The sequence below is a fragment of the Oryctolagus cuniculus genome, chromosome 13, assembly GCF_051225735.1.
Source record: "Oryctolagus cuniculus isolate XC-2025 breed Fujian yellow rabbit chromosome 13, ASM5122573v1, whole genome shotgun sequence".
Taxonomy (NCBI): Eukaryota; Metazoa; Chordata; class Mammalia; order Lagomorpha; family Leporidae; genus Oryctolagus; species Oryctolagus cuniculus.
This window is the reverse complement of record NC_142879.1, coordinates 16,750,323-16,770,501: the sequence shown is the minus strand read 5'-3', so window position 1 is coordinate 16,770,501 and position 20,179 is coordinate 16,750,323. Positions and strand designations below refer to the sequence as shown.

General features: G+C 52.6%; 1 protein-coding gene across 8 annotated transcripts in view; it reads left to right on the top strand.

Annotated features, from left to right (window-relative positions):
- The window catches only part of DDX59 (DEAD-box helicase 59), a 98,193-nt gene extending 79,801 nt beyond the window's left edge, over positions 1-18,392 (top strand). For 3 of the 8 annotated variants that reach the window (XM_051821092.3, XM_008268675.5, XM_008268677.5), the window contains 6 exons: positions 927-1,094; positions 5,454-5,543; positions 12,087-12,338; positions 13,271-13,423; positions 14,174-14,302; positions 17,909-18,392. In XM_051821092.3, coding sequence (XP_051677052.3) covers positions 927-1,094; positions 5,454-5,543; positions 12,087-12,338; positions 13,271-13,423; positions 14,174-14,302; positions 17,909-18,172 — 1,056 coding nt within the window. In that variant the 3' untranslated portion in view covers positions 18,173-18,392. Of the gene's footprint in view, positions 1-926; positions 1,095-1,372; positions 1,628-5,453; positions 5,544-12,086; positions 12,339-13,270; positions 13,424-14,173; positions 14,303-17,754; positions 17,822-17,908 lie in introns of those variants that run through there. The other 5 variants (XM_089312082.1, XM_089312081.1, XM_070055078.2 and 2 more) reach the window with 4 other exon arrangements.
- Positions 18,393-20,179: the final 1,787 nt, after the last annotated feature.

Genomic DNA, 20,179 nt, shown 5'->3' with positions numbered 1-20,179 from the left:
GGGCCTCGTGGTTAAGATGCTGTGTGTCACAGAGAAGTACCCGGGATGCAGGCACTGGGTCTGCTCCTGGCTGCCAGCACAGCCCAGGAGGTGGCAGGGGTTGGATGAGGACCTGGGCTAAGGGACCTGGATTGAGTTCCCAGCTCCTAGTTCCCAGCCTCAGCCAGGCTCTGGCCCAGCAGTTGTGGGCATTTGGGGAGTGAGCCAGTAGATGGGTACACTCCCCCTCTCCCTGCCCCTTAATTGAATAAATGTGAAAAACTGATATAATACCTAATTGTCCTGCAAATGTTATATAATTTTTAAATGCCCACCCATAGTTTTTCAGTTGGTTGGTTGTGTTTTCTTATGGTTGTGTGTATGATGTTAATTGGTTACAATAACCCAGATACTTTTCTAACCTCTCTCTGCCCCCCAAAAAACACCATACACATTGGAGGACCAAGTGGAGCTCTAACAAGGGCTGGAAATTGGAGACACACACACACACACACTCAAACACTCACGCTTTCACTCCTATCCTCACACACACACACGCACACACACACACACAGGTAGGTTCTAGGAGCAGGGCACCGAGAGGGAAAAACTAAGGGCTGAATGCCAAGCCTTGAGCCCTCTTCACGGGGACTGTGGGGTTTTCTCTGCCGGGGAGGATGGCTGGAGACTGCAGGGTCCCCTTAACTAGGAGCAGACGCTCGCTTTTCCCACTGTGGTGACCTGGGGCACCTCTCCCCAGTTCTGATCTTCCACGGTGCATGTGTGTTATGTAAGACGTGGTTCTGTTAGGGCGGTGTTTGGAGGAAGACTGTAGCGAGCAGAAGCGGGAGGGCTGGGGCCACACCGTGAGGGGGAATGTGGCCGCGGTCGCTGGGGCGAGTCAGTGCCCACCAGCCGGGAGTCACGGGTTTCTCATCTCTTCACAGAGCAGCTGTCCCTCTGCGCTCATTCTCACGCCCACGAGAGAGCTGGCCGTCCAGATAGAGAGACAAGCGAAAGAACTGATGCGCGGGCTGCCCTGCATGAGGACCGTGCTGCTCGTGGGGGGCCTCCCCATGCCCCCGCAGCTGTACCGTTTGCGCCAGCGTGTTAAGGTCAGCATCGATTTGGGCAGCAGAGGAGCCAGGGGCTTCACTTTCTTTGGGGGAAATTTCAAGTGTGGTTTTAGGGATCCTTTAAGCAGGGGTGGGGAAGCTTTTTCTACCCGGGGCCGTTTGGATATTTACAGCATCATTCAAGGGCCATCCCAAATAATCAGCTTAAAAGTTAGCCTGCCGGGGCTGGCGCCACGGCTCACTTGGTTAATCCTCCACTTGCGGCACCAGCAGCCCGTGTGGGTGCCAGGTTCTAGTCCCGGTTGCTCCTCTTCCAGTCCAGCTCTCTGCTGTGGCCTGGGAAAGCAGTAGAAGATGGGCCAAGTGCTTGGGCCCTACACTTGCATGGGAGACCAGGAGAAGCACCTGGCTCCTGGCTTCAGATCTGCGCAGCGCCGGCCGTTGCGGCCAACTGGAGAAATGAACCAACGGAAGGAAGACCTCTCTCTCTCTCTCTCTCTCTCTCTCTCTCTCTGCCTTTCTTCTCTCTGAGTAACTCTGACTTTCAAATAAATTAATAAAATCTTAAAAAAATAATAAAAATAAAATGAGCTTGCTATAGGTTGAATTTCGAGTCCTGCCTGCGGTAGCCTTGGCAGGGCCGGACCCAGTGATTTCCCAGGCCTTAGACAGCCTTCGGGCCGGCGGTTCCCCATCCCTGCTAGAGTCTTGCTGAGTAAACCTTCATTTTCCTAAGGTTTTTATTTTTTATAGGAAAGGGAAGGAAGACAGTTTTTTGAGCGCCTGTTGCACGCCGAATGCAGTTGGATGTCTTCACGTGCTCTGTCTCCTTTTGCCATCACCTTTGCCCGGGGGCCGGGGGCGGCACAGCGCAGCTTTGATGGTTGAGAGGTTGAATCTCAGAAAGCTGGGATTTGTGGCCAATAAATGACAGTGGCCAAAACTGAAGCCTTAATTGACCTGGCCCCGCTCCTTCCTTAGCTGTGCTATTACGGGAAGCCTGTATTTTCTGATAGAGAAGTATGTGTGTCTGGTCATGGATTCGCTCCCGCGTCCTCCGGGAGCCTCGGTTTCCTGGAGTGTGGATGGTGGTTGCAGATCCCTGCCTCTCCAGTCCGAAAACGTTTCACCAGAGCCGTGGCCGATCGACTGACCACTCACAGTAGCCCGTGGCCTGCCGATTAGGGGCAGGAGTCGGGTCCTCGTGGTCCCTGCTGGTCCAGGTGCTAACTGTTCAGCTGCCGAGCGGGGTGGGAAGGGAGGTCCTGGCGCCCCAGGGGCCGGGAGTTGGGGTCAGCTGAGGATGCTGAAGCCGCCGCAGTGTTCGGCAGCTTCTGCCCTGAACCTGACAAGCACATGGAATCTACTCGACAGGTTTACAACATCAAGTACAATGGGCAAGTGCAGATTGGATCCGTAGACTCCAGTGTAGACCTCCATCCTGTTACACCGATACAGCTGGTGTTTTATTAATGTGGAATTAAAAGCTCAGCAACAGGCCGGCGCCGTGGCTCAATAGGCTAATCCTCCACCTTGCGGCGCCGGCACACCGGGTTCTAGTCCCGGTCGGGGCGCCGGATTCTGTCCCGGTTGCCCCTCTTCCAGGCCAGCTCTCTGCTATGGCCAGGGAGTGCAGTGGAGGATGGCCCAGGTGCTTGGGCCCTGCACCCCATGGGAGACCAGGAAAAAGCACCTGGATCCTGGCTCCTGCCATCGGATCAGCGCGGTGCGCCGGCTGCAGCGGCGGCCATTGGAGGGTGAACCAACGGCAAAGGAAGACCTTTCTCTCTCTGTCTCTCTCTCTCACTGTCCACTCTGCCTGTCAAAAATAAAAAAAAAAAAAAAAGAAAAAAAGCTCAGCAACATACAAACAGTAAAAGGATCTTTGGCTGGCATCAGAAATGGGGTTAATAGAGTTTAACTGCAGTCTCACGTAAGCTTCAGTTTCTTTTCTTTCTTTTTCTTTTTTAAAGATTTTATTTATTTATTTGAGAAGTAGAGTTACAGACAGTGAGAGGGAGAGAGAGAGAAAGGTATTACGTCCGTTGGTTCACTCTCCAAATGGCCACAACGGCCAGAGCTGCGCCGATCCGAAGCCAGGAGCCAGGAGCTTCCTCCCGGTCTCCCCTGTGGGTGCAGAGGCCCAAGCACTTGGGCCATCTTCTACTGCTTTCCCAGGCCACAGCAGAGAGCTGGATTGGAAGAGGAGCAGCCAGGACTAGGACTAGAACCGGCCTCTATATGGGATGCTGGTGCCACAGGCGGAGGATTAACCCACTGTGCCACGACGCCGGCCCCAGCTTCAGTTTATTTTCATGGCGCAGAATGAAAACATGATTCACACAGTGAAGTAGCTGCAAATTCTAACAGCTTCTAAACAACTAATCCTGCATTCCCATTCTTTAAAAAAAAAACCATGAGTAGTCCTCTCCAGCTTGCAACATTTAGTAGATAACACAGATGACTGGCACAGTGTTATCACACGTTGAAAATAAATTTCAAACTTAAAGAAAGGTGGTAAGTCCGGTATGAAGACCTTTTTCCTCCCAGGCTTTTTGGAAGTGTGCCCTCCCCCACCCCAATGTACTTTAGAGTGGGGTTCTTATTAGAGAATCAGGAAACTGACGCTGATACATTGAAACACATCAGGAATGAGGTTGGTATCCTCCACCCCCAGATTCAGCTCAGTTGTAATCCTGCCATTATGTTTTTTGTAGTGCAGGAATTCAGTTCAGAACTGTACACTGTGCTTGGCTGTCACGTCTTGATCCTCTTCAGTTCGGAACATTGCTTGCTTCTCCCATGATCTTGGCACTTTAAAGGCTTTGAAGCCAGTTGCCTCGAAGAAGGTCCCTTCACTGCTAGGATGCAAGTGACACGTCTTTGCCGGGAGTATCACAGAAGAGATGCTTTGTACTTGTCATCGCATCTTTTAGGTGGCCCATGACTTTGATTTGTGCTTCTCCTGGTAACGCTGTCTGTAAAAGCAACATAGATCTGGTTTTTCTGTTTTTAGTTAGTAAATATTTTAGGGGAGTACTTTGAGACGTGTCAGTCTCTCATGCTGCACCAAACTGTTTTTTCATTGTATCAGTATAGACTCGTGGTTTTCCGTCTTATCCACGAGGTTATGATTCGCTATTGTCTTCAGGTTGACTGGTGACGTGCCCTCAGCTGGCTCTGTCCCCTTGATCCTAACCCGTCCTCTTTGCCGCCTGTCTAAGAGGTCCCGTACTCACCCGTCTTTCACCGCCCTGCTCCCTTCTGGTAGAGAGCGGTGTCGAGAGTCCGGCATCTGGGCTCTGCCGTGCTCATTGTTGCTGGGCTGCCACTGCGCCTAGGAGTCGTCAGTGAATACGGCCAGGGCGTCTGACTGTGTGCAGATGTGTGCTTCTCGGTGTAACTGGCGACCGGGAGACCGCGTGTTCACAAGGGTACTTCCAATTCTAACTCAGCACGACAGGACTCATTTTAGACGTTCTGTCTCGGTATGTGGGACTCTGATAGGGAGGAGCCTGCCTCTCATTTTCCTCCTAGAAGTAACAGGAACCACTCCTCCCCCACAATGGTGCCTTCTTCCTCAGCCCCACCCATGCCCTCCTCACCCCTTCAGGCTCCACCCTGTGCAAGACCACCCCTCCCACCCTGCCCCCCTGCCCCCCTCAGCTACCTGCACTTCTGTCAGCGCAGCCAAAGCAAAACAAGGAGCTTCTCAGATAAGCCAGGCCAAGGGAGTCACTCCCAGGCCCCCTAAAGGAACTTGGAAGCTAAGATGCCCTGCAGGTGGAGGAGGCGAGGAGGGGGTGAGATGGAGGGGTGGGGGCGGAGAGGCAGCGGTGGGGACCAGCGGCGATGGGCTCAGCAGTGATGACAGTGAGTGGTCGGGGGGCTTCCTAGGAAACAAACAGAGGGATAATACCAGCCCACAAGCGTGTGAAGGCTGGAAAGAGATAGTGGACGTAATTGTGAAAGCGTTTGTCAATGAACCGTCCCAGAGCAGAGCAGACGTTTTAATTAACTTTATTAAGTTGTGTAAGTTCATTCAGATTCAAGGGAAGGCACTTATGAAGGAAAATAAAAGGACTTTATAGCTTCCAGAGCAGCAGGGTGGCTGTGGGAGGAGAGAAATAGAAAGGGTGAACACAGTTCCAAACACGCTTGAGTTCGGGGGTGAGCCGGGACTGGAGAGCTCCCCCGTCTGTCACGCACCGTCCTTACCTCCTGAGCATCGATTTGTCTTGCCTGTTTGTTCTGTCCTACGAGTAGTAAGGTTTCATGAGAGCAGAGACTGAGTTCTGATACCTGATACAGTGTCTGGTGCATACCAGCCACTCGGTGAGCATGCATTGAATGAATGAGAATTTAATTTTTGAAACTTGCTTTTTCTCTTTTATTCAGGTTATCATAGCGACTCCTGGGCGACTTCTGGATATAATAAAACAAAGCTCTGTGGACCTCCGTGGTATAAAAATTGTAGTAGTAGATGAAGTAAGTAGTGGTGCTTAAAAACCTATTTCACATAATTTTATATGATTTATGAAAAGTACGTTATAGTTATCTAATTCCACTGCACCTTGAGGGCACTTTATCCACCAAAGGAAGCAACTTTTGAACAATGGCTGTGGTGGTTCGCCAGCTGTCCCCTGTGTGGTGCCCCAGCTAAGCTGAGGGGCGGCACTAAAATCAGACCAGAGTGGTCTTTTCCTAACTGACAGAACACACAAGTTCAACAGGGCTGGATCCTCCACGAGATGTTTGTAATCGTGATGCTGACTCAGTAGTCTATAAAATAAAGGACACCATTTGAGTCACTAACAGGAAATGTGGAAGTAGTAACGATGCTAGGTGGGTGGCCTTTTTCAATTTCCTTTTCTCTGTGTGGCCATTGGCATCTGTGATGGTAATTTTGGCATTTTTATGCCCATGGCTTGCCAGATAAGGTGATGCGGGCACGTTACTCCTTGGTGGTCCTCCACCACGTGAGCCAGCCTGAGAACCCGGAGCCGTGTGCTGGCCCTCAGCGGCCACCTGTCGGTCCTGCCTGCCGGGCTCCTGAGCCTCCCCGGGCATCTGCCCACAGAGAGACAGAGCAGAGGCCTCGTGTCACCCGACAGTGATCAGAAGCAGGGCTGCCAGGTGCCAGCCTGCTCTCCCTGGGCCGTGCCAGGTGGCCGTGGGATAGCAGAAGGTGCGGCAAGAGCACACAGCCCCGACCCCCAGAGGCCAGGATGAGAGCATTTCCACCCCCTGGAGACCTTGGGCGAATCATTTCATCTTCTCCCGTGAAGCAAGGATGGAGCATAGATTGTGAAAATGTCTCAGGGGCTTGAAAGCCGTGTAGAAATATAGATGATGTTACCCAGTCCTTTAAAGCGTCGGCCAAGTCAGCGTTTTCCCGCGATGGCCTTTCTGGTGGAACTGATGGGTTGTGTCTCATTAGCACCAGGCTCATTGCCCACATCGAAATCCTTGTTGATAACCCTGTGTTCTGAAGTTCTCCCCATCTTTTTTTTTTTTTTTCAAAGATTTATTTTTTATTTGAGGGCCTCCCTTCAAATACTAACCAGGCCTGACCCTGCTTAGCTTCTGACATTAGACGAGATCGGGCACGTGCAGGGTGGTATGGCCATAGACTATTTTTTATTTGAAAGCCAGAGTTACACAGAGAGAGGAGAGGCAGAGAGAGAGAGAGAGGTCTTCCATCCGATGGTTCACTCTCCAATTGGCCGCAACGGCCAGAGCTGCGCCAATCCGAAGCCAGAAGCCGGGTGCCTCCTCCTGGTCTCCCATGCAGGTGCAGGGGCCCAAGGACTTGGGCCATCTTCTGCTGCTTTCCCAGGCCATAGCAGAGAGCTGGATCAGAAGTGGAGCAGCCGGGTCTAGAACCGGCACCCATATGGGATGCTGACGCTTCAGGCCAGGCCATTAACCTGGTGCGCCATAGCACCGGCCCCCTCCCCATCTTTTAAGCTTGAGAGTGTTGTATGGGTTTGAGGTCAGGTTCCTCTCCGCCTCACTTCACGGCATGGACATGGCTCTATTTAGCATGGTTTTGTAGGGCCATCAGAGCTTCCTCTGTACCACTGCAGGGCACAAGACAAGGACTCACTCAGCAAAGAGGCCCACGTGCTCCTCCGCTGGGTGCCGTGTCCCTGGGGCCCGAGGGGCAGCGGGCTGGCAGCAGCATGCTCAGCCAGGAGTGTCCTGAAACAAGTGCATTTCCGTACAGACTGAGCGGCGCTGGGTCAGCGCCGGTGGCGGCACAGGGTCTTGAGTAGTGCACCAGCCTGTGGGTGCTGGAGCCTTGTCAGGGAGGAGACACCGTCCTGAACCCCGAGATAGAAACGCGCCGAGACGCGAGGTGTATGCTTTCCGTAAATGTGGAGGCCGTGGGGCCCCTGGGTTCTGTTGCCACTACTCAGAGGACCACAGATGCTGCATGCGACTGGGTTCCCGAAGACCTGAATTCACAAAACAGGCCAAGGTCAGCATTTGTCCCCAGAGCTGTAGTTTGCCAACCGCTGATAGCAGCAGTGAAATAAGATCCGAGGGAGAAACGAGACGACACACGGCGGCGCTGGGCAGAGTGGCGTCTCCGAGGGAATCGGACTGGACCTGGGCTTCAGAGGGTGGAGAGGGATTTAGAAGACTCTAGGCTGTGTCAGATATTCTGCGAGATGATAGGAGCAGAGTGAGGGCAGATTAGAGACCAGGCGGCTTGAATCCTTTCTGGGAATAAGGAGAAGTGGCATTGGGTGGTTAGGGTGGGGTCAAATTACAGAGGCCTTGAAAGGGAAGCCGAGGAATTTGGATGTGATGTGGCGGGGCTCAGGCTTCCTGAGTTACTGGGGTGTAACTTGCTGAAGGCGGTGGTGTAGGAAGTTTCTCTGCTGCTCAGGCCAAGACAAATGAAAGAAGAAGGGGCGCGTGAGCTGGAGCAGCCAGAGACCCAGACACGGATGAGGGGCGGGGGCAGGGGCAGGCAGCAGCAGGCCGGGTTCTCGGAGCACCGCTTACAGAGAGATTTGTGCATGAGAGAGTGGACAGAGGGGGCAGCCACAGGCTGACTCCACAGAGCACAGCTCTGCCTGTAACTTTGGCAAGAGGCAAGTGGGTCAGTGCGGGCCGGTGGTCAGGAGACTTGAGCTTGGTTGCAGAGCTGTTGAGTGTCCTGTGAAGGCTGGACTAAGGGGAAGCCTCCTGTGGACAGAAGATTGGAATCCTTGCAGCATCCCGGGTCCCTAAGGCAGAAGTGGACAGGAAGAGGCCCTGCCTGTGGGGTTGGAAGGTGAGCCAGCAGTAGTGGGAGAGACCAGAGAGGCACTGAGAGCCAGGGAGGGAACCCGCGACAGGTCCACGGCAGGTGGATGATTCTGCCCACTCACCCTTCCGTGTCCCCTACCAGAACTGTCAGTCCCCCACCCCGTCTCCCTGCTCTGCCTCCCGGGGTGTCCACGCCAGCAACCTCCCCCGTCCCCCAGAACTATCATTCCCCCACCCCGTCTCCCTGCTCTGCCTCCCGGGGTGTCCACGCCAGCAACCTCCCCCGTCCCCCGGAACTGTCATTCCCCCACCCCGTCTCCCTGCTCTGCCTCCCGGGGTGTCCATGCCAGCAACCTCCCCCGTCCCCCAGAACTGTCATTCCCCCACCCTGTCTCCCTGCTCTGCCTCCCAGGGTGTCCACGCCAGCGACCTCCCCCGTCCCCCGGGAGGCGTCAGGCCTCCTCTGCTCTGAGCCCTGCCTACACGCGGTCACTGTGCCCCAGGATTCAGGCTCCCAGTCTTCGTGTTAGACCATGCGCCCTCTGCCGGGGCTCGACCACCTGGCTCCCAGCGCTGCCGGCTGGTGTTGACAGCGCAGGGTCTAGAGCCGGGTCGCCGAGTACCGTGTCCTCGCCCCAGCACTTCGCAGCTGTGTAATACTCACATGGCCCCACGTCCTCCTCCGTCAGTCTGGGATGGAGATAGCGCCCGCCTCAGAGACGCCTCGGAGAGGTGCCTGGCATGTGGTGAGCGTGGACCCTGACCACAGTGAGCCACTCAGTGAAGCGCTGGGGAGCGAATGTTTAGCCCTGGGACCCTTGAGTGCGGAGGGGAGAAGGAAGTCAGGTTGTCAGACTCGGGGAGTCCTGGTAATGAAACGCGGGCAACACTGAAAATGGAAGCTTTTCTAAAGAGTTTAGCAAGGCTCATCTGTGAGGAGGGGCACCCGTGTTTACCTCTTTTTCTGTCTACCTTGGACACTCTCAGAGTAGCTTTGGTTTCATTGTAAGTAGTTCTAATATTTGTAGCATTTTATGTAGTATTTTCATTGCTAACAGGGTTTTTAAGTCTAGATTTTTCACATTTTAATCGGCTAATTCCCCTCTATGGCTGATAGGAAATAGACCCACAGTAGAAAGCTGCGTGCACAGAGAGGGAGGCTCTCCCCAGACCTGACTGGTAATGGCTTTCAGAATAGCGCAGTCCAGGCAGGTGTTGGTCCAGCGGGGAGGTCGCCACGTGGGCGCCTGCATCCCATGTCAGTGCTTGGTTCCGGGTCCAGCTGCTCTGCTGCCACGGCAGCTCCTTGTAAATGTGCACCCTGGGAGGCAGCAGATGGTGGCTCAAGTGCTGGGGTCCCTGCCCACCCATATGGGAGACCCTGGCTGAGTTCCAGGCTCCTGGCTTCAGCCTGACCCAGCCTGGGCTCTTTCGGGCATCTGGGGAGTGAAGCCATCGCCGGGAGCTGGACCAGTGGGGCTGCTGATCTTGGACTGTGAACCCCCCAAACCGTGAGCCCAGATCAGCCTCTTTCCTTACCAGGTAATCTGCCACAGGCATCTCAGTGTAGTAACAGCAGCCAGCACAGAGCTCAGCCTGTATCCTTCTCAGTTATGAAGGGGAACTCAGGGCTTGAAGCTCCTTAGCTTGCTCAGGGTCAAAGGTGGAGCCAGGATCAAACCCAGCCTGTTGTGTCTAATTCAGGTTTTTTAAAGTATCATAGAATAAATAATATTGAGATGAGTGTTCAAACTGAAATGACGGTCCATCCATGAAAACTGAAAAGTACAATATCTTATTCTCAAATTATAGATACCTGGATTATATTTGAAAAAATCAAGATAGTTTTAGCTTCTCATTTAAAAAAATTATTTATTTTTATTTGAAAGAGTTACACAGAGAGAGGAGAGGCAGAGAGAGAGAGAGAGAGAGAGAGAGAGAGAGAGGTCTTCATCCACTGGTTCACTCCCCAGATGGCCGCAACGGCCAGAGCTGAGCTGATCTGAAGCCAAGAGCCAGGAGCTTCTGGGTCTCCCACGTGGGTGCAAGGGCCTAAGGGCTTGGGCCATCTTCTACTGCATTCCCAGGCCACGGCAGAGAGCTGGATTGGAAGTTGAGCAGCCGGGTCTTGAACTGGCGCCCATATGGAATGCTGGCACTTCAGTCCAGGGCATTAACCCGCTGCACCACAGCAGTGACCCCAGCTTCTCATTTTTTAAAAATTTACTTATTTATTTGAAAGTCATAGGTGGAGGGGGGGAATCTTCTATCTGCCGATTCATTCCTCCAAATGGCTGCAACAGCCAGGGCTGGGCCAGGCTGAAGCCAGGAGTTTCATCCAGGTCTCCCACGTGGGTGGCAGGGACCTAAACGCTTGGGCCATCTTCCAGTGCTTATCCCAGGCAGTTAGCAGGGAGCTGGATCAAAAGTAGTAGGGCAGCCAGGACACAGCGCCCATGTGGGATGCCAGCATTACTGGTGGTGGCTTTACCTGCTACACCACGCCAGCTACAGGTTCCATTTTTCAAAGGCAACACTCAAAACTTCTTTTCCAAATGGGAGTGTGGCCTAGCAGTTAAGAGACCTATGTCCCGTATCGTGCCTTGGGTTCCATTCGTGGCTCCAGGCCCCCACTAACACAAACCTGGGAGGCAGCAGTTACAGTTCAAGTAATTGGGTTCCTGCCTCCCACATAAGAAATCTGGGTTGAGTTTGGCTCCTGGCTTTGACCCCAGCAAGGCGTTGGCCATTGCTAGTATTTGGGGGTGAACCCACAGTTAGAGCCCTCACTTGTTCTGTGCCTTACCAATAAATAAAAAATTTCCAAAATTTCTGTTTGCTTAAAAATACATTGTTTCCAAAAACCAACAATACTGAACTGCAGACAGTGTGAGAGTCCTCGTCTTACTTCATTCCTGTTTGAACAAAATGCCTTAGAGTGGGTGATTTCTGAACATCGGAACCTACTGCTCAGAGCTCTGGAGGGTGAGAATCCAAGATCAAGGCCGGGCAGCATCCCTGAGCGTGAGGGCGCTCTCCCTGCAGCCTCCTGCTGGGTCCTCACGCGGCTGCTCCCTTCGCCTTCCCTTCCCGGGGATGGAGCCTTTCGGGCCTTCATCACCTCCTAAAAGCCCGGCCTCTGAGTGCCTGCACGTTGCGGGTGGGATTCCCGCGTTCAGCCGTAGCAGCCCTCAACGTCAGCTTCTTCTATTTAAAGTCAGGTCTTACTGTAAATGGAAGCGTGGTAGTCTGTGTGCTGGCAGTGTCTTCAGGCTCTGCACACACTAAGCCTGGCAGGCGGCCTTGCCTGTGCACAGCCCACGGCCTTCTCAGCATTAGCAGGTGAGTCTCTCGGGCCACGCATTGTCACACGAATGGTCTCGTGCAGCCGCGCGGCTTCTGTGCCTCACGGTTCTCTCAGCAGTCATTCACTGATCAAGTGTTTTCAGATTATTTCTCGCGAGAGCATAGTGTGGTATTATGTGGCTCTGCCACAATTTACTAAACGTGGTACTGATGAGTATTTAGGAAGCATTTTTCTGCTACTCTTAATAATGCCTAAATAAGTCCTTGTATGTGATTATAAGCATTTAGCTACCCAGGTTACAGCTTTATGTAAAGTTTTTTATGTCGCTGCTTGGTCTTTGGTCGTGGTTTGTGAAGTCTCTCCCCGCCGGAGTTTCTGTTGGTCTCTGTTCTTGGTTATGTCAGTCTCGGCCCTGGGTTTTAGTGCCAAGCAGAACTGACACTAAAACGCCTCTGTTGCAGGCTGATACCATGCTAAAGATGGGCTTTCAGCAGCAGGTGCTTGACGTTCTGGAAAGTGTTCCCAGTGACTGTCAGACCCTGCTGGTCTCCGCCACCATTCCTGCCAGCATAGAGCAGCTCTCAAGCCAGCTGCTGCACGACCCCGTGAGGATTTCCACCGGAGAGAAGAACCTGCCCTGTCCCAGCGTGCGGCAGATTGTCCTGTGGGTCGAAGACCCAGCCAAAAAGAAGAAACTGTTTGAGATCTTGAATGTGAGTAGTGAAGGGGCCAACCATGTCTTCTTGATGGAGTCTGCATTTTTTTTTTTTTTCATTTGAGACAGTTCCAGACAGAGAGAGAGGGAGAGACAAAAAGGTTTTCCATCTCCTGGCTCACTCCCCAAATGGCCGTAAGGACTGGAGCTTCCTTTGGGCCCCCCCGAGGGTGCAGGGGCCCAAGCACTTGAGCCATCTTCTACTGCTTTCCCAGGCCATAGCAGAGAGCTGGATCGGAAGTGGAGCAGCCAGGCCTAGAACTGGTGCCCATATGGGATGCCGGCGCTTCCGGCCAGGGCTTTAACCCACTGTGCCACAGCACTGGCCCCGACTAATATAATAATAAACACTAAAAAGTTATGTATTTGTTGAAGAAATGAATAAATGTCATACTCATCAGAATTAGAATGGTGGAAAAGTAGGTTCTGTGAGATTATATAAAATTTTTCAAGAGTCCTGGTGAACACAGATGATCCAGGATAGACAAATATGAGAGAATAAAACTACATTTAAATTAGTGAAGCTGATTTGAGCACTAGCGTTTCAATGATTAAGCGTTTCTGGGAGTAGAATCTATTTTGAGATCAAAGATTAGGATGAATGTGGTGACTTACGTCAGTGGGCGAGATGTCGTCTATACTGAGCCGCAGACTCGAGAATCGACCTTGATGGGGTCACATGGTGCACCTGCTTGAATTCATCGAGCGCTGATGGAATGTTAAGTGCACCTTTGTGGAAACAAGCAGATGACGGAGGTCCTCCTCCATATGAAAGTGGCCACCTTCCCGTCTTTATGCACTGGTAACTCACGGGCTCTGATGCTTTCAGAAAATCTCCCGTGGTGACTCGCGGTGTGGGAGTAATGTTAAAATCTCCCGTGGTGACTCGCGGTGTGGGAGTAATGTTGAACGAATGTGTGTTACTTTCAGGATAGGAAGCTCTTTAAGCCTCCGGTGTTAGTGTTTGTGGACTGCAAGCTGGGAGCGGATCTGCTGAGCGACGCGGTGCAGAAGGTCACGGCTCTCAGGAGTGTATCTGTCCACTCGGAGAAGTCGCAGACAGAGAGGAGAAGCATCCTGCAGGTTTGACACTCAGCGTTCTGCATTCTCCGCTTTCCCGCAAGATGCTTGTCTTGTTTTCAAGACACACCCGTCTTTCGAGAAGCAGGTTTTTAAAGCAGACCCTCGTTTTCTTTCTTTTTTTTTTTTTAAGATTTTTATTTATTTATTTGAGAGGTAGAGTTACAGACAGAGTGAGGAGAGGCAGAGGGAGAGAGGTCTTTAATTTGTTGGTTCACTCCCCAGATGGCCGCAACGGCCAGAAATGGGCCGATTGGAAACCAGGAGCCAGGAGCTTCTTCTGGGTCTCCCACGTGGGTGCAGGGGCCCAAGGCCCTGGGCCATCCTCCACAAAGCAGACGCTCGTTTATTGACTGCAAGAACCGCAGGCAAACAGTGACCGTGAAGTGAATTACTCCTCATGCCCAGGCTTGTGTGTTTGGGGGAGCCATAAGCCTCTTCTCTGAGGGGAGTGTGTACCCAGTAGAGTATGAATTCAGAGTTCCCCGTTTCTGGAATCAGGTCGTCCTGGACTGGGGCCGAGCTGTCGCTCATCTCTGGAAAAGGTTTGCCTGAACAAGTTAGCAGAATAACTTCCAGGGGGCTGGGGAGAATGGAAGCTGCATGCATTTGTCAGGTGCACTAAGACCTTTAGTTATTGAAAAGATAGTAACAAAAGCACTGAAGTGCGCATTGAAGCAAGAACAGATTCAGAATTGCGCGAGAGCACAGAGAACAGGTGCCGGGTGACGCGGTTTGTGCTTCTTCGGAAAGGGGCTCCTGGAAGGAGACTACGACGTCGTGGTGAGCACGGGCGTCCTGGGCCGAGGCCTGGACTTGATCAGCGTGAAGCTGGTGGTCAACTTCGACATGCCCCCGAGCATGGACGAGTACGTGCATCAGGTGAGAGCCTCCCTGTCACCCAGTCCCTGAGTGTGGGCGGGCGAGGCCTCGTCAGTGTGGGACTGACGTGAAGAAGGAGGCAGGACATAGAAGGGCAGCTTTTCTTTTTTAAAATACACATGTCTATACGTGTATAGAAATATTTGTGTGTATATAAAGTAAATTTTGCTTTCAGAAGTAAATTTTGTTTTAAGGCCTAAAAGCATTAAAGTAACTGGACATAACCTAAAGTGTTCGTTAAAAATTTAAGTATTAAATTCTTGTTTTCTGCAGTGAGCGGGGTAGTGGCCCTTGTGCTCAGAAAGGAAAGCTTTGTTTAGAAAGATTGTCTGACATTGATAGAGCTGCCGAAACAAAGCTGACCCTTCGGCGTGTGCTCTCTCAGGCATCTCGGCTGCGTCTCCGCAGGTCCTCGCCTGCTCTTTCGCCTTGGAAAGCCCTGGCTCCTCTGCCGCAGAGCCCACAGCAGCCGCCCTTTGCAGCGGACAGAGCCTCCTCGGCGCGCGCGGCCGCCCCTCCTCCCCGTCTCCCTCTCGGCTGTGCGTCCGCGCTGTGCCGGTGCAGCCATCCCCGTGTGCTGAGAATCACCTCTGAGCACGGCCTGGCCGGAGCCACCACTGCAGCCCACTCAGTGCCTGCACTGCGTTGCCCCAGCTTTTTTTTTTTTTTTTTTTTTTTTAAGATTTATTTATTTATTTGAAAGGTAGAGTTAACGGAGAGGCAGAGAGAGAGAGAGAGTGAGAGAGTGAGGGAGGACTTCCATCCACTGGTTCACTCCCCAACTGGCCGCAATGGCTGGAGCTGTGCCGATCCGAAGCCAGGAGCCAGGAGCCAGGAGCTTCTTCCGGGTCTCCTGTGAAGGTTCAGCAGCCCGAGGACTTGGTCCATCTTCCACTGCTTTCCCAGGCCATAGCAGAGAGCTGGATGGGAAATGGAGCAGCCAGGACTTGAACCGGTGCCCATATGGGATGCCAGCACTGCAGGCGGCAGCTTTACCCACTACACCACAAACCGGTTCACCTGTGATTTTTTTTTTTTAACAACTTTGTGTCTCAATAGATGTAGTTCACATGTTATACAATTCACCGAGTCGAAGCGAATTGAAACCTTAGATGGTTTTGAGTACGTTCATGGAGTGGTGCCACCATGATTGCAGTCAGTGTTATAACATTTTCATCACGCCCAGGAATCCCCCATCTTGTCAGCAGTCACCTCCCATTGCTCACCACGCACACAGCCTCCCCGAGGCAGCCGCTGCTCTGCTTCTGTCTGTGTAGAGTTCTCTCTCTGGACATGCCCTCTAAGTGCAGTCACGCGATACCTGGGCTTCTGTGATGTCCTTCTTTCACTGCGTGTGAGGTTTGCAAGGTTCACCCGGTTATGGCGTGTGTACTGCTTCATTGCTTATTGCCAGCTAATGGTAAAACGTGCGGATGTGGCACTGTTGCTTACCACTCGTGAGCTGGTGGACACGCAGGTTATGTGCACACTCTTAGGCCGAGTTTTTTGTGGACGTCTGTTTCCGTTTCCGCTGGGCGTATACCTGGGAATGGAATTCCTGGGCCACGTGGTGATGCATGTTTGACATTTTGAGGAACTGCCCAACCGTGGTCCATGTGGCTCCACCGTTTCTCATCCCCACCAGCCCCATACTAGGGTTTCAGGTTTTCCACATCCTCGTTGGCTCCCATCTGTCTTGACTGTTGCTGCGTGAGTGGGCGTGAAGAGTTCTGATGAGCGTTTCCCTAGTGACTACCGATGATGTCACTTCACGGCCGTGCTGCCTTTGCTCGTCTTTGGAAAAACATCTGTTCAAGCCCTGTGCTCGCTTCCCGACTGTTGTCTTTGTTACTGAGTTGTGAAGCTCTTTGTACTCTCATCAGATTCATGATTTGCAGGTATTTTCACCGATTTCCTGGCTTGCAGCTGTTTTTGTATTAGTTTTTGTTTTTACTGGAACAGCTTAGTAATGTTATCAGCAAGCCAGATAAAACCAGAAGTAGATACAGAGAAACAGCGTTCGCCTGCCCCACGTGTCCCGGCCTCCCTCCCGAGGCCGCCCTTTTGGCTTGCTCAGACTCGTCTTCTCGGAGGGTGTGAACGGCGCCCTGTGTGGTGGCAGGAAGCATCTACTCCTAAATATGTCCGGACGTAGACTTGCGCTACCTTCCAACCAAGGAGCGGCGTTGGCTGTGCTTGGATTTCCTCCCTCTTCTGAAGAGCTTCTCTGTACGTCTGTTCATTAACAAGTTGAGGACAAGCAGGTTTTCTGTATGGCAGGTTCTCCATCACAAACCTGCATCTGTCTCATTCCATTTGCTTAGCTCTGACGTTTCAGGGCACCAAGTGTCCTCAAGCAAACGTCCTCTTGCTCTCAGTGCCGCGGGGTTCAGAGTCGCTTCGCCTTGCTCAGAGAGAAACCTCTTCCTATATCATCCTCCCCCTGCCCCCAGCAGGTGCAACTGGAATCAGGTTTCATAAACAATATTTTTTTTTATTTGGAAGGCAGTTAGAAGAGATCTTTTATCCACTGGTTCGCTCTGCAAATGGCCCACAACAACCAGGCTGGACCAAGCTGAAGGCAGGAACCCAGAGTTGCATCTGGGTCTCTCCCGTGGGTGCAGGGGTCCAATCACTTGGGCCATCTTTTGCTGCTCTCCCAGGTGCATTAGCAGGGAGCTGGACCAGAAGTGGAACAGCCGGGACACAAACCAGCACCCATATGGGATGGCAGCGTTGCAGACAGGCGACATACTATGGCCCAGCGCTAGCCCTCTACAAACAATTCTTTTATTATATGTGATCACTCCTTTTTTTTTTCTTTTCTTTTCTTTCTTTCTTTTTTTTTATTTTTATTTTGACAGAGTTACAGACAGTGAGAGAGAGAGACAGAAAGAAAGGTCTTCCTTCCGTTGGTTCACTCCCCAAATGGCTGCCACGACCAGCGCTGCACTGGCCTGAAGCCAGGAGCCGGAAGCTTCTTCCTGGTCTCCCGTGCGGGTGCAGGGCCCAAGCACTTGGGCCATCCTCCACTGCCTTCTTGGGCCACAGCAGAGAGCTGGACGGACTGGAAGAGGGGCAGCTGGGACTAGAACCCAGCGCCCTTTATTTTTCTTAAGATTTATTTATTTATTTGAAAGCATTACAGAGAGAGCGAAAACAGAGAGATTTTCCAAACACTGGTTCACTTCCCAAATGGCTGCAATGGCCAGGGCTGGGCCAGGCTGAAGCCAGGAGCCAGGAGCTTCACTTGGGTCTCCCACGTGAGTTGTGGGGGCCTAAATACTTGATTCATCTTCCACTGGTTTCCCAGGCCACCAATAGGGAGCTGTATCAGAAGTGGAGCAGCCTGGACACCAACCAGCACGCAGATGGGATTTTGGCATTGCAGGTGACGGCCATGCCACAGCGCTGGCTCCACTCCTTACTTTGCATTTGGATTGTTTCTGTAGAGATACGGTGGTGGCCCACTGAACCGATTTCATGGGATGCACAGTTGAGAGCCTGCTGCCCTCCTGGGTGAGCGCTAGTCTCCGCGAAGCTCCTTTAAGTAGCCTTCGTTTCCCTTTGAGAGGCCTTGACGGTGTCCGTGGCGTTTCGTTTCAGGTGGGAAGAGTGGGGCGCTTAGGTCAGCAGGGGACGGCGATCACGTTCATCAATAACAACTCGAAGAGACTCTTCTGGGACGTCGCCAAGAGAGTGAAGCCGACGGGCTCCCTGCTGCCCCCACAGCTGCTGAACTCCCCTTACCTGCACGAGCAGAGGAGGAAGGAGCAGCAGAGGGACAAGCAGGCGCAGAGCGGGCTGGTCACCGGGGCCAACCTCCTGGCCATCATTAGGAAGCACGACAGGAGCAACGCCCAGAAGTGACCTCGTCCCCCGCCGCCGGGACGTTTGCTGGAATCGATTACCGTGTGGTCTGGGTAAACGGCAGTGTACGGGAAACAAAAGCCTTTAAGACAGGACTTTTAATATTTTTAGAAGCTTTATACAAGAATATTATATATTTCCCTTTTCAGGTCTCCTAAATTAAAAACTAAGTGGGAGATGAATTGCTAAGTAAAATAAAATATTTTCTCCTCTGGACAAAGATGTGTTTTTAATCTTTGTTAAAATCTCGGAGCTGGTGGCAGAGGCAGAGCTCCCACAGCTGGGAGCCCTACCCTCAGCAGGGGCTCTGCTCGCTCCCCAGGGCCTCCAGCTGCGGGCGCTTGAACCACTGTGAAGTGAATGAGTGTTGGGAAGATGAGTGGCAGCGACTGGAAGGAATGGTAAGGATTTTGTTATTTTTCATTTGAAAGACGGAGATACACAGAGAGCTTCTATCCACCGGTTCACTCCACAAGGGCCCAAACCAGGAGGCCAGAACTCTAGCCAGGTCTCCCATGTGTTGTGGCAGGGACCCAAGTACTTGAGCCATCACCTGGTACCTCCCTGGATGTGCGTTAGCAGGAGGCTGGGTTGGGTCAAAGCAGCCCAGGACTTAAACCAGGCCCTGCAGTGTGTGTTGGGGATGGTGGTGGTGGGGTCCCAAGCAGCATCCTTAACCCCTGCACCAAATGCCTGCTCTCAGAACTACTATTAAAAGATAAAAGTAGGGGCCGGCGCTGTGGCGCAGCGGATTAAAGCACTGGCCTGAGGCGCCAGCATCCCATGTGGGCACTGGTTCTGGTCCCGGCTGCTCCTCTTCCGATCCAGCTCTCTGCTGTGGCCTGGGATAGCAGTGGAAGATGGTGCATGTCCTTGGGCCCCTGCACCCGTGTGGAAGACCCGGAGGAGGCTCCTGGCTCCTGGCTTCAGATTGGCGCAGCTCCAGCCGTTTCGACCATCTGGGGAATGAACCAATGAATGGAAGACCTCTCTCTCTCTCTCTCTCTCTCTCTCCCTCTCCCTCTCTCCCCCTCTCTCCCCCTCTCTCCCCCTCTCTCCCTCTCTCTCTCTCTCTCTCTCTCTCTGCCTCTCCACTCTCTGTGTAACTCTGACTTTCAAATAAATAAAATAAATCTTTAAAAAAAGATAAATGTGAAATGTCTATTTTAGCCTCAGTTTTCCTTTCTGCTTGGTAAGTAGATGTTTATATATTTAATATGGGATCTCTATATTATATATTTAATAAGGGCTGCTTATTAAAATAACGTCAAGCTGTATACATGCTGTCTTGTTATCACAGCTTTGTGTTAATGTCACTTTGCTAATTCGGTTCGTGGTCTTAAATACTGGGAAGAAGGTTGGGTGCTTGGCCTTGATACATCTGTGCTTCCTTCGAAATCCTGATAGCATCAGTCCCGATAGTTGGAGGACTCGGGTGGAAGGTACGCCAGTGTTGGCACTTGTACAAGCCGGGTGGCCTCAGCCTCGTCCCTGAGGGTCGGGAGATTCAGCTGACCGGCCCCTGCGAGGTGGTTTCAGTGTGGTCTCCACCCCGCGGAGAGAGGGGGCCAGAGGTGCCCCAGAGGCCGGGGCTGTGTCTGCCCGCGTGCTAACTGCTGAGTGGGCGGTGGGGAGCAGCGAAGGGGCAGCCATGAACCCTCGGGGCGCCGCAGCCTGGACGCCTCGATGCTTCATCTGCACTGGGTGATCTCTTACTGGGCTCCCACTTGATTTAAAGCAAAGGTGGTCCGCCCAGAAAAACAAGACAGCTTTGACAATCACCATCTCTGGGAACTGTGCGGAAACGAAACAAGTAGTAGGAGCTGTCCTGCGACCTCCCTGCTGCTCCACCGCCGCAGGGACGCTGTGAGCTGTCTGTTGCCCTCACAGCCGCGTGTCCTGGCCGCTCTCTGAGCTTCCTCATCGCACCAGACCTCACTGAGCACCTGCTCTCCAACCCTCGGCTCCTCAGGCAGCGGAACACGCGGTGGCAGAGAATGAGTCCAT